Source organism: Lissotriton helveticus, chromosome 1_1, assembly GCF_964261635.1.
Source record: "Lissotriton helveticus chromosome 1_1, aLisHel1.1, whole genome shotgun sequence".
Lineage (NCBI taxonomy): Eukaryota > Metazoa > Chordata > Amphibia > Caudata > Salamandridae > Lissotriton > Lissotriton helveticus.
Genome location: NC_136057.1, coordinates 1,351,740,417 through 1,351,754,629, shown reverse-complemented (window position 1 = coordinate 1,351,754,629; position 14,213 = coordinate 1,351,740,417). Strand labels below are relative to the sequence as shown.

Sequence of the window (14,213 nt, the reverse complement as noted above, 5' to 3'; positions counted from 1 at the left end):
GACTACCGTGAATTACGTTGGTGCCCTCGACGAGAGGGTTGGGGTCATCATCATCGATGTTCGCAGCGTCGACGGTGATACTGACGCCAAGAGGGATTTCTTAGAGGACTTAGGCCTCAATAAGCCTTACAACAAGGCAGACTAATGCTTCATTTCCTTCGAAGTTGGTGAATGTGACCACAAGGTGGTCTTTGAGGAGATTTTCTTATGTTTCTCCTGTTTAAGAGTATCTTTGGTCTGAAGAGAGTTTTTTTGTCTTCCTTGGCCTCTTCGGACTTACTCTCAGGTGATCTGGCTCTCTTGTGAGACTTGGAAGAGATGTCACTCTCATCATCAGAAGATGTTTTCTCTTTCATTTCAAGCCACAAAAGTAGCTTGTCCTCTCTGTCCGCAGAGTCTTGGAGGAAAAAGTGTGACATATTTTGCACTGTTTTACCTAATGCTGTGGATGGAGGCAGTAGATGCAGTCTTTGTGTGGGTCATCTATGTACACCCTCTTTTTCCCACAGGTCTTGCAGGGACGAAACAGGCCTTTCTTGTCAGACATAGTACTCAAGCGTGTGACTCTATGACAGATACCCCAATACTGGATAAGAAGCATCCGCCGCTCTTGCTTTGGTGGATGTAGTGGGTGTGGGCGAGGCAGGCAGGTGCCTGGAGGGCTGGTAGAAAATCAGATGGTGACTGGCTTAGGCCGGTCCCTGATTGTGAAGGGATTTGAAGGTGTGCATGAGCATCTTGAAATGGCACCGGGAGCCAGTGGAGCTTCTTGAGGTGTTGGGGAATGTAGGCCCATCTCTGGAGATTGAAGACGAGTCTGGTGGCTGAGTAAAGTATGGTCTGTAGTCTCTTTAGTAGGTGTGCGGTGACTCCCACTTAGAGAGTGTTGCCATAGACCAGGTGGCTGGTGATAAGAGCATGGGTTACAGTGCGTCTGGTGCTGACTGGGAGCCATTTGAAGATTTTCCTGGGCATTCGGAGAGTGAAGGGGCAGGCTGCGTATACTGCATTGATCTAGGTTCTCATGATTAGTATGCTGTCCAGTATGATGCCAAGATTCCTGGCATGTTCTTTGAAAGTGGAAGAGGGTCCCATTTACACAGGCCACCAGGAGCCTTTCCATGGGAATTTGTCATTTCTGAAGAAGAGTACTTCTGACGTGTTGGTTTTGAGTTTGAGGCAGTTTGTTTGCATTCAGTGGGTGATGCTCGTTATGCATAAGTGGAAATTGGCCTTGGTGGTGAAGGGATCAGCGGATAGCTAGAGGGTGAGCTGGGTGTCGTCAGAGTATGATATGACGTTTAGACCATGGGTCCTGACAATTTTTCCAAGAGTTGTCATGTAGTTGTTAAAATGGGTGAGGCTGAGAGAGTACCCTTGGGGGACGCCGCAGATGATGTTCTTGGGGTCCGAGGTGTATGGTGGAAGGTAGATGCTCTAGGTTCTTCTGGTGGGGAAGGATGTGATCCATTTGAGGGTGTTTTCTTGAATTACTATCTGATGGAAGCTATTTAGTAGGGTGTGGTGTGACAGAGTGTCGAAAGCTGCAGAGAGGTCGAGGAAGATTAGGGCAGCAGTTTCTCCCAGGTCTGGGAAAGACCCGATGTCGTCGGTGGCGGCGATTAGGCGGCTTCTGTGCTATGGTTCGACTGGAACCCTGATTGGGAGGGTTCTAGGAGGTCATTGTTCTCTAGGTAGTTAGTGCGTTGGCAGTTTCCAGGACCATTTCCAGGACTTTGACAGACAAGGGGAGCTGAGAGAAGCCTACAAACATTCGAGGACTTATACCCTGATGGCAGTTTTAAGGCCCCGACGGAGACGATAACCAGGAGGGCCGGGATACTTCCGGCGCTCTCCCTATATTACAGACTACGCTCCACCTGTAAACAAATACATGAGACCTTCCCAGATCCCCCGTCCACATTTATGGCACTTGAGAATATTATCAAGACAACATCTACTCGTAGACTAATCACACTCTCTGTAGTAATATGCAGAATTCGGCCCCTATCACCACGCCAAAGGAGCTATACAGGGCTGGAACTCAGACTTACAAACCCTGTTAACTGATGAGCAATGGGCATTTTGTTGTGGGCAGCTTAGAGCTTTATTGCCAAATTATATACTGTGGTTGATTCACTTTAAATTCCTCCACACGTTTTATAGAACACCAGTTCAGTTGCACAGAATGAAGATTAGGGGGGATGATAGGTGCTGGAGATGTGGATTTAGCCCGGCCACATTCATACACATGGCATGGGATTGCCCCGGGCTGGCTGAATTCTTGGTTAAGACTTTCCACACAATTCATGATATCATAAACACACCATCGGAACCCAAGCCCTAAATAGGTCTATTGGGTTATGTGAAAGACACACCGCCGGAACATAAGAAATTGCATGCTATGCTATTGCTCTTTGTTAAACGCAGGGTAGCCATACATTGGGGCAAGAGGGTGATCCCCAGATTGAAGGACTGGATAAGAGATATCTTTTTGGGCATACACAATTAACGACATTCTGGGAACTGATACTTCCTGCATCTAGGCCAAGAGACATTTGGGAACCATTCCTGGTATAGGCGCGTTCACAGCAGACTGAGGGGAAGGCACTGGGGGTCAGAGGAGGCTGCAGGATGTGGATCTGGTAATCCCAGGGAACAGGCCTATCTGTGGGTAGCAGCAGATAAGAGAATCAGGCTTGAACTAGAGGCCCACTTACGTGGTATGAAGCGCATAGCCCATGCCTACCATGAACATGACGGTTGGGTGCATTCCCGGCTCCTCAGCAGCCCTAATTTAGCTATACAATAGTTTATACTGTCTTGCGTGAGAAGAGATTCGTGCTGTATCTGTGCTGTTGAGTACCCTTGTAAATGCTACTACTTACTGTATCGAAATCATTCTACAAAGCTCTGTATCCAATGCCTTATGTTGGAAGTTGATGGTTTGTAAAATCTCAATAAATAAAACATAAAAAAGGGGAGCTGAGAGATGGGCTTATGCTTCTTGAGATCTTTTGTGTCTGTGGAAGGTTTTTTGAGCAGTGGTTTGACTTCGACGTGATTCCATTCTTCTGAGAAGGTGGAAGAGGAAATGGAGGCGTTGATGATGGTGGTGAGTTCTTTGCTCTTTCTCTAGACAAAAAACTGGAAAAACGGAAACCCAAGCAGGGGTTGGGGTTCTATAAAACATAAAACTGTTACCTCTTTTTTTTCTTCATAGACTAAAAAAAATCAAGAAAACCTTTGTTGCTGATTATGATATATTTCAGCCTTAGGCAATACTGCTGCACCTAGTGAGGCACAGAGGTGACATTAATTTTTTCGGGGCCAAGTCTGCAGGCATCTCAAAGAAGATGAAGTAGTACAAGAAAGGCTGAAGACAAACTGCAGGATACTGTTTTTCAAACCTGATCAAACTGGTATAATATTTCTAAGCTGGATAGGCCTATCCCGAATTAAGCAACCATTACTTAGTATAGCTTAGTCCAACCTCCCTGAAATTCCAGAGGAATGGGATCCATACATACTGTGCCGCAGGAGAAAAATGTAAAGACGTGGTAGGAGTCACAGGCTGGATGAAGGCACAAAGTTTGGGGATCGATCATTTCACCCTCAGGCACTTATTCTTAGCTTGTAGAGCACCTGCTCAGATACTGTTTGACTACTTGATGCCCCACGTAGTCAAACAGTATCTGAGCAGGGCTGTAATGTAAGAATATGCTGTAAAAGACTGTAGGAGGCTTAATATTCATGAAGTCTCCTGCACAACATAAATACAAATTCAAACCTGAAGAGAATAATTTGGCACAATGCGTGCTTTGACCATTCCCTCACAGGAGTGACTGAAGGGAGCTGTGTTAAAAGAGCAGTGCTTTCTAGGCATATTAGAATTGGGTTTCATTATGAAACACATTAGGTTTCGTGCCTAAGTACTATCGAAATTGGGAAATGTTAACACCTGTTATTTGCATCACTAAGAATAACGAACAAATGCATTATTAAGTGTTATATCATAAACAAATTATTAGTATTATAAATTCCCAGGGGTATGGCACAGCAACAGATTAACATAAAACATGTTTTTAAAATGTTCATAGTTCTCCGGAACTGCAGGGGGAAACAGTAATAGCATATGAACATTGGGAGGAATATGTTTTGCTCTATTTGGACTTCCTAAAAAAAAAATAGATGGGCATTTTCATATGTTTTAACATTGAAAAGTGTGCCGGGATCCACACTAGAGGTACATCATTATTCTAGGTTTGTGAATACGGAGAGAAACCCGCGTTGGCGAACACTACTATATGTAATCTGGTCCCATCTGTTATAGTTTCATTTAGCCAAAGCTAGGTAGAACTTCGAGATACAATGAGAAGTTAATAATGAGATTGAAATAATTTACCATAGACTGTGTGGCACTTAGAAAAGAAGAGTCTCTCTTCCGCCAGCAGTAGCAGGCAGCAATATATTGACCAAATCAGGACCTCACTGGTGCAGGACAGCTGTTCAAACAGGAACTCTTAAAAGGTAGGAAAAGTAGAAAAAAAGTACATATGAGTAATCATGTTTCTATGAGAACAAATAAGAAAAATTTACTTGCATGCAATGACTGTTTTCACTTTTGGTATTCTCGTAGATTCCCATCTTTTGAATCTTTGCCTGTGTCAAGCTGGAAAATCCCAAACCCTCTGATTATGGGGCATAAAGACATAGGGCCTGATTTAGAGTTAGGTGGCTGGGTTATTTCATCACCAACATGGTGCATAGCTTGTCTATCTTAATAAAAGGGCCACAGAGTATAATTCACTTATTTAACGGTGGAAGGGACATAATCCACGTTTATTAAAGAGTAATCTCGCCGCCAAACTCTAAATCAGTTCCATACTCGTTATACGTTAGTCTGTGAAGTCTTTCTACCTCATTATATGTGTTCAAATTCAGCCACTGAAGTGGAAAGGCCTGAACACCACCCGGGGCCATCTTCGAAAGGTTTAGAAGAATGTAAATTGTGAAACTGTAGAGACAAGGAAGTAACTTCTCCAACACTGAATCATTTACAGATACACAAGGTTTAATCTAGAGTTGGAAGCAGTATACAGAATCAGAAATGTGTAAAAGATGATTCACTTGAACAAAACAATTTCAGAGTACTGAGTGTCACACTATACATCCAGGAAGTAATTATTTGGTGAATGTATAGCACGTCTGTCTGTGCAGCTGCTTTAAAGGTATCTAGGAGGGACACTAGAGTTAAGATTGTTGCTGTGCTTTCGATTCTCCATCCCTGTTGAATTAAAACACTGCAGCTCTAGCTAACGCAGTTCTACATGCTTTGTTCTAACACAGGGTGATACAAGCAGTGAGAGATCGAGCAATACCAAGCTTTCACTAAAGGAGACAAATAGCTGATGTGATGTTTTTCAAATAGATGGATAGGCATATGTTATTATCTAGTAAATTAAAAGGACATTTCACTGGAGTGAAAATTTCTAGGAGGAATATTTCTGTTTGATGAAAATGACTTGACTTTGAGGATAAAGTCGAGTGAATTTGTAGCAGAATCTTGATCTTGTAAAACTTAACAAAGGGCTCCTTAGTAGAAAAAGCTTGCATTACTCTACTTCACCTGGCAGATTTAGTTGCCAACAAGAAGGCTATCAAGGTGAGGCATTTCACGAAGTAGGAAAGAAATTGACAGCAGGCCACTGTTCCTGCACCAAATAGAGGAATCTTTTCTTTTTGATCATGCGTCTCTCCCTAGTACTACCATGACTACTTGAACAAAGAACTTGTTTTCAGTCCTTAAGAATATCCAGGCTACTGAATTCAAGGCGCTCGAGAGTCATTCTTTTTGAAAGTTATAATTTCAAGAATTTAAGCGCAACATTTAAATTTCCAATCAAAGAGAAAGATATTTACAACGTAAACCCTCAGGAGACATACTGTACAAACAATATCAAGAAGCTTTGATTAAGGCAATGTAAAAATAAAAATGTTCGATTTTTTCCTAAAACAATAAGCTGGTAAATCAGCTTTACAAAGTTTGTTGGTCTTATATCGTCCTTGATCGGTCGAAAGGATATTAAGCCATCCAGGACAAACAGACATTTGGAGGTCCATTAGGATGTCGGGCGGTGGCATCATCGCAATGCCAGCAGTGCGGAAAAATGCATTTTTCTGCCCACGAGCAGCGGTACTCACGTCCGCCATATTAGTATGGCCAAACTTAGATCATTTCCCGTCCGCCGCGGTGCGACGCGCACCGTCATCAAAGTGCGCCCGCCGTGGCGGTGGTGAGAGCCAATGCAGATTCACTGCTATGTGGAATGACGTCTGCCCCGCTCCACAAATTAGGATGCCCCAAACTAGCAGATGCACCGCAGCGGAGACACCGCACATTCAGAGATGGCGGAAGCTCGACAGGGGAACGCAAAACCAGAGTCCCGGTCCTCTCCACTTGGTCACGACCGCCATGGATCCAGCTCTACACGTTTTTCCGGTGCTGTACCTGCTACATCACCAACTCATGGAGCGCCGTGGACGCCACCGCAGGTACGCAACTACACAAACACAACACACAATACATGGGCTGACACAGGGTCCAAATCCACATCAGACACCCTGCTAGGGACAGGAACGAATCCACAAGGGCACCCACACATGACCCACCTGCCACAAAGTCACCCCTCCGTATCCAGGATACATAAGTCACCGCGATCTCTCAGCAATGTCCCGGTCACGTCATCGCAGCAGAGAACACAAGGGAATACATGCGCACAATGCAGAAGGCAGGGCCAGTCCCAGTCATGGGCAGGGCACAAAGACCTGAGGGCCACACCTCCTCCCACCACACATTAGCACACCGCATGAAGGCACATGCCATGTGCCCATCCTGTGCACCCTCATGCACAACAACAAGCCAGGTCAAACCACACCCTGTACCACACAACAAACAACCAGGGAGACAGCCACAGCAGGAGTGGCTGCACAGGAACACACAACACACCGCACAGTAGCACAGGGCCAGGGAAACACACACACCACAACACCCCCACACTCAGGGAAACAAAAATGAGTACAAGCACCAAATGAACACATACAAGGAACAAACATACAAATGGATGCACAGCCTGCATAGTCACACATACATACCATAGACCGACTCACAGACACATAAACACCCCAAATGCCAACAGCAATGGGGCACCTCAAATCGGAAAGCCAAAGTGGGATGCACACAAATGGAATGCCATGGAGACACACAACAAGCATGTGCACATCACATGCAAGATAAGGAACGCAGAACACCCCCCTCAGACCATCAAACCACACATGGATGGTACAGTCTGTGAAGTAAAACCACAGACATCATAGTGCAACAACACAGGGAGACAGCAAGGCAAACCATGTATAGGCACAAGGATGAAAGGAAGGCCCGGAAGTCAAACTGTGAACAGCCACAAGTGCATACAACCACCTCATATGAGTACAACAGCAGCAGAACACATAGGGCCCATTGACACACTCCATGACTGCCAAACACCAGGAGTAATGTACACACATACCCCCCTCACACCAGCAGCACACAACACCAGTGCCAAACACACTGAAGGCTGCCAATACTTGCCAGTCTACACACACACACACACCCTGGGTGTAGCCACAAACATCACACACACACACACACAGGGATGCCAGAACAAATGTCTTCATAAAAACAACACACAAACACATAACCCAACTGAAACACACAGAGAACAACAACAAAAACAGACATGCCCTGTGCAGCCAACCTGTGGAAAGGCAATGGGAGCACAAACACAACAGGAGTGCACAACCTAATCACTCAGGAACAATGCACAGACAACATACCACAACACACACAAGAAGTGCACCACCACAGAACAACACAGCCATATCAAACAAACAACAGATGCACAGGCAAAAAGAGCAAACACTGCAGGACATCAGGGGATGCACACCAGGCAATGACAGGGCAACATATACACAGCACTGCACGCACAATAAGCAGTGTGTGAACACCAAGCATACCAGTCACACACAGACATGAGTGACACAACATCAACCCACACAACACAAATCAGCACAGCACAAACACAATAGCACACCCAGGAAGTGAAGCAATACCACAACCAACACACATATATCCAACACAACAACAACAGATACACATCTGGGATACAAAGGTGGCATCAACTTGGCCAGAGGACTGGGCAACACACACAGCTGATCAGCAGATGAGCAACCATGACTGCCAAACAGCACAAGAACATCACAAATAAACAACTGGGGAAATATCCTGAGTGGCACATAGCTCCTGGCCAAAGAACTGCATCACACAGCACAGTGTCACAAATTAAGTGATGAGGAGGCACACACACACATAGAAACCAAGGGGACAGCCGACATCTAAGTGAAGTGTACTGCACATCGGTAGTGGACATGGCAGGAATGCACCATACACAAACGTGGAGAAGTGTGGCTCACTGGTTAGAGGAGGCAGACCCTGATGCAGAGGTCAGACCCGGGACCAGGGTTCAATTCCCGACGCGGCAGGGTCTTGAGCACAAAATGTCCATGGACTCGATAATTCTCGCCTCGGTGCCTACTCGAATCATGGGTTCACACTCTGCAACTCTGGGCAATAGCTTGCTTAATCTCCACCACGGCCCTACTGTGATGGGATGCCTGGTCTTCACCTTGGGGATTCCCAGTAGGGGTTATCTCGCAGGGAATGCCAGGACGGGTTCCCAAAGCAAGCGCTAAGAGACCTGTCGGTGATTTGGCGCTATATAAATCGAAATTAACAGAACATAACATAACAAACAGATGGAGTCCAGACCGACAATGGGTAGGCATTTGCAGCACAGATAGGGGATGGAATGACACAACACACAACATGCCATACTGTAGGCAAAAAGGCACCATGTGACAGCAATGCATGTGAAAACACAACCACAATGGCAGTGTGGAGCAGCAGGTATGCCAGTCTACACAAACAGAATCAAGCCACATGGATGATCAACCAAACACAACACTGACATGCCAGTCACACACTCTGCATACTCACATGTGACAAAAACAACAAGTAGGAGTCAGACAGAACTGCATGGACACACTAACACACTGCACAGTGCACAACATAAAACTCACACATGTGCATACAACCACAACCACAGGGCTGAACAATGCAAACAACAGGCACACAACTCCTGGGTGACACGTGTGTGGTTGACAATGCAGGGGCACACACACATCAACACTCCCTACATAGTCACACCCTTCACACTGCACACTTCTTGACTACCCAAGAGCACACATGTAAGGTAGGCCATGGGACCAGGATGACTAGCCACCACAAGATGACCATACACATACACTGCTGGGCACACATTAAGGAACAACACACATACATGATGACATTGCCCAGCCTGCCTGCAAACCTGTGCACAAACTTTTTGCTGGCAGTGTCCCCCAACCTGACATGTGAAGAATCTAGCCAACATTTACAAACCATGAAAATGACAACGGCATTACAGGTAAAATTGACATCATAGACACCACAAGTATCAGTGTCAGGAAGAACTGAAGTCCCTGTCACCCCTGTGAAAAAAGAGTAGGTGAGCAAAGGCATTGGCAATGTTGTAGTGGCACACAGAGCATGAGGCACAGTCAACCATATACACACACCAAAATAACTTTATTCAGTAAGGACACTGACAAAACAGACAACAGGAGTAACTGTCTTCATTCACATATTGCACAGATAGGCACCAAGAGTAGTGAAGAGCAAGGCACAACATGCAGAGCATACCCATGAGAATCTGCACAAGCAAGGGCAAAACAGGAAGGCCAGTGGGCAGTTCAGGGTGCACAGCATATCCATGAGAAGCTGCAAGGGCAAAACAGGACGCCCAGTGTCCAGGGCAAAGTGCAGAGTGAGTACATGAGAGGCTGCACAGGCAAGGGCAAAACAGGAAGCCCAGTGTCCAGGGCAAAATGCACAGAGAGTACATGAGAATCTGCACAGGGAATAGTCCAACACAGCAAAGAGCAACAAGGTCAGTGTCCAGGGCAAAGAAAAGAGCATGTCCATGAGAATCTGCACAGGCAAGGTCGAAAACAGGATGGCCAAAGGAAAGTTCAGGATGCAGAGTGAGTACATGAGAAGCTGCACAGGCAAGGGCAAAACTGGAAGGCCAGTGGCCAGTTCAGGGTGCAGAGTGAGTACATGAGAAGCTGCACAGGCATTAGTCCAACACAGCAAAGAGCAACAAGGCCAGTGTCCAGGGCAAAGTGCAGAGCATGTCCCTGAGAATCTGCACAGGCAAGGGCAAAACAGGAAGCCCAGTGGTCAGTCCAGGGTGCACAGCACATCCACGAGAGGCTGCACAGGCAAGGTCAAAACAGGAAACCCAGTGTCCAGGGCAAATTGCAGAGCGAGTACATGAGAATCGGCACAGGGAATAGTCCAACATAGCAAAGAGCAACAAGGCCAATGACCAGGGCAAAGTGCAGAGCATGTCCATGAGAATCTGCACTGGCAAGGGCAAAACAGGAAGGCCAGTTGCCAGTTCAGGGTGCAGATCGAGTACATGAGAAGCTGCACAGGAAAGGGCAAAACAGGAAGGCCAGTGGCCAGTTCAGGGTGCAGAGTGAGTACATGAGAAGCTGCACAGGGAATAGTCCACCACAGCAAAGAGCAACAAGGCCAGTGTCCAGGGCAAAGTGCAGAGCAAGTACATGAGAATCTGCACAGGGAGTGTGTGCGACTGTACCCTTCCATGGACAGCAACACAGTCAGGGGGGTAACAATGGGCAGTACAGGCCCACCTGTGTGAGAGACAGGTGTGTGAGGGGGACTACCACTCAGACGTGGCTGTCAGGCGGACTGGGAGCTGGCTGTGTGTTGGGGACAGTAGGAGCACTTGACTGGGGGGAGAGCGGCCCTGGTGAGGTAGTGCCATAAGTGGCTTGGCAAGCCGGAGGGCTGCTTAGACCAGGTGGTGTAGTGGCACGTAGAGGTGGAGTCATGCAGACCTGAGACACAGAGTGGCTGGGAGATTGTGGAGCGGTGCCTTTCCACTTCTTGGGGATTCGAAATGGCTTCCGTGTACTGGGATTATGGAAAGTGGTGTGGACATAACAGGCACACACACCAACAAAGCTGCATCAGGTCCAGACACTGGCACTCCCTCTGGGGACGTGCTGGATCCAGCGGAATGTTTCGCCTGGCTTTGCCTTTGACCCTCCTTTCCCTGTTTGCCAGGTGAACCCCCTACAGTGCCCTCCTTCCCCTGCTTCACTGGGCTTGGAATGGGTGTCGATGTGGTGGGTGAATCTGCCTTGGAGCCCTTCTTAGGTGTACCCTTGCCATGCACCACCTCCTCAGTGGGCACAGACACTGCATGCCTCTCTTTGCGAGATGCTTTAGGGCCAGGAGAGTCCTTAGCTGGGGATGCCTCTAAAGCTTTTGAGCCTGAAGTCTGCTTCTTTGCTTTTTGGGCATTGGTTTTGCCTGACAGGCTTTTGTCTTTGCACTCTGGGGTGAATTTGCTCTTCTGTGGGGATGGTGTCTGCGGGCGGGACCGCTTGGGTTGTTGCTGCTGTGTGCTTCATGTGTTGTATCGTGACTGTGACTTATGTGAACCGCGGTCACTATCATCAGACGTGGCCACAACCTGGGGGTGGACAAAGGTCCCGGAGCAGAAATGGAAGTTTGTGCCTGTTGAAGGGCAGACGTCACTGTGGAGGACAAAGCTTGGACAGTACGGTGCAGCCCATCCACGTCTGAATGTATGCCCTCCATGAAAGCTACCACATGGGCCAATTTTTTGTTATGGTCAATGAAGGCATTGAGGAGAGCTGTCTGCCCCACACACAGCTGGTGCAAAAGCTCCACAGACTCAGCACTGAGGGCAGTAGGGGGGACAGGGGCAGCGGTGCCAGGTGAGACGGACAATTGTCCCCTCTTACTGACCCGGACACAGGCAACATCAGAGGAAGTGGTTGGGAGGGTGGGCAGTGGCTGCTGTGTTGTTGAAGATGATGCAGAGTCTCCATTCCCTGTGCCCGCCAACATGGATGCATCCCTACTGGCATCAAAGGATGTGGTACTTTGTGTTTCAGGCTGTGATTCCTCCTGCAGACTCCAGTCCCCCTCTGAGGCGCTGGTGACATCTGTGTCACTGGGCTCCTGTGCAGCTGTAGTGCTAGTCTCACCCCCACTGGTGTCCGGCTCCTGTCCCTCTGTGACCACAGGTGAATCTGCATGAGAGAGAGATGCAGGGTCAGGTTAGTGGCAGCAACAGAACAAACCAATGCAAGCAATGCAGTGTAAAAGAGGACAAAATCGACATGTTACACACCACCCTCTGCAATCACATCGCGGCAACTCACTACATAAACCCAAACAGTGCATGTAAGCCGGATTTTCTGTCATGACTGAGCCATGTGATGGGCACATAGCACAACACCCTGCCTGTGGCTCTAGTCTCCCAGACACACAACTAGCTCTGTGGACATGATGGGGGCACACCACTTGTTGCCACTGACAGACCTCGATGGAACAGGAGGGGACAACACAGACTAGAGCATGACAGTCCACAATGGCAAAGAGCAGTTGCCAACCACCATGTTGTACTTTGGGGCCCAAAGACTGATGCACATTGTTGTCAGATGTCTAGGCCTCAACAATCTGGGTGCATGCAATGGACGCATTGATGAAGTCACACTCAGATTGGGAACACTGCTGTTCCCGCCCAATGTGATTCCCCAGACTACCCAAATGCTGAAGAAACCTGAAGAGCACAACTCAGACTGCAATGGGAATGCACAGCATGGAGAATTACCCTTGTAAGTACAGGTAGGGCAAATGCATGTCACTGGCACCCAGCCCAGTGCGAGGAAGCAGCCCCTAGGTCATCTCTGCCACGTTCTTTGCCAGCCGGGTGTCGTCGTCCCACCTCTTGTGGCAGTGGCTGCACCGTCGGTTAGATTCCCCCAGAGCTTGCACCTTTGCTGCAATGGCCCTCCACACTGCCTTATGCTGGTGCACCTTGACCTGCAGGCATGGGAGACAAGAGGGGGAATGATCAGTGACACAGTGGTGTGTACCGACATCTACCAGTATAGGAGCAAGATGCAAAATCTACGATATGTCCATCCGAGACTAGGGTACATCTCACATGGGACATCTGCATGGGATTACCTGATGTGATTGCATGCAGTTGTGAGGGGAAATATAGTCCCTTCACATCTCACACACATGCAGGGTGCCAGCACTGAATCCCCTATGTGGCCTGCACACATCTCCTGTCCATTGAATGTCTGAGCAACACATACATCACATATCAACCTGTGTCTGGGGGTGGACTTACTGTGTCCAAGACTGTGCAGCACTCAATATCCCTGCCCTGTGAATCGATAAGTATGTCATGGGTGTGGCATCGAGGGACATGGACTCACAAACAAAAAAAACTCAACACAAGTAAGGTTGTGTGCAATCTACAGGGCTGAGATGGTGCATAGCTGGAGTGCAATGAGAATAAACCTAGACAATATGCAGTAAGTGAAGTGATGTGACCTCGTCTTGGTGGATGGGCACTGTGCTGACCATCTGGGCTCACACTGAGATGGACAACAGGGGCACACACAGATATTCATCCAAGCAATCACTGTTCTGGCTCCTGCATGACCAACATACTGCGTCACTGTATGGCTGACAACGCACCACAGTTCACTCATACCTACAACTGCAGGCAGGGAAACCTGTGACATTGGGACACACACTCCTTTCCCCTGGAGCCAGCATGTTTGTCAGTGCATGACACAACCCCACACCCTCAGGCATATACTGCGTCAGTCCAACTACATGTGTGCCCCCCTGCCCTATACCTCCGCTTTCAATGGCTTACCACGACATTTGGGGCACCATACAGCCTCGGGTACTGTGTGAGCACCTCGTACACCAGAACCTCCAGCTCCTCGCTTGTGAATGGACTGGCACAGATCTTCTCTGTCCTTACCATCCATGTGGACATGGAACAACTGTAGTGGAATTGGGTGGTAAGGGGTCTGAGGCAGCAGTCGCTGGAGGCAGCAGCAGACGAGGGGTCTGAGGCAGCCGTCCCTGGAGGCAGCAGCAGATGAGGGGTCTCAGGCAGCAGTCCCTGGAGGCAGCAGCAGAT

General features: G+C 47.9%; 1 protein-coding gene across 2 annotated transcripts in view; it reads right to left on the bottom strand.

Moving 5' to 3' along the window:
- The window catches only part of MEI1 (meiotic double-stranded break formation protein 1), a 3,250,839-nt gene that overhangs the window by 2,388,782 nt on the left and 847,844 nt on the right, over positions 1 to 14,213 (bottom strand). For both annotated transcript variants that reach the window (XM_078683295.1, XM_078683306.1), the window contains exon 9: positions 4,406 to 4,522. In XM_078683295.1, coding sequence (XP_078539421.1) covers positions 4,406 to 4,522 — 117 coding nt within the window. The remainder of the gene's footprint in view (positions 1 to 4,405; positions 4,523 to 14,213) is intronic.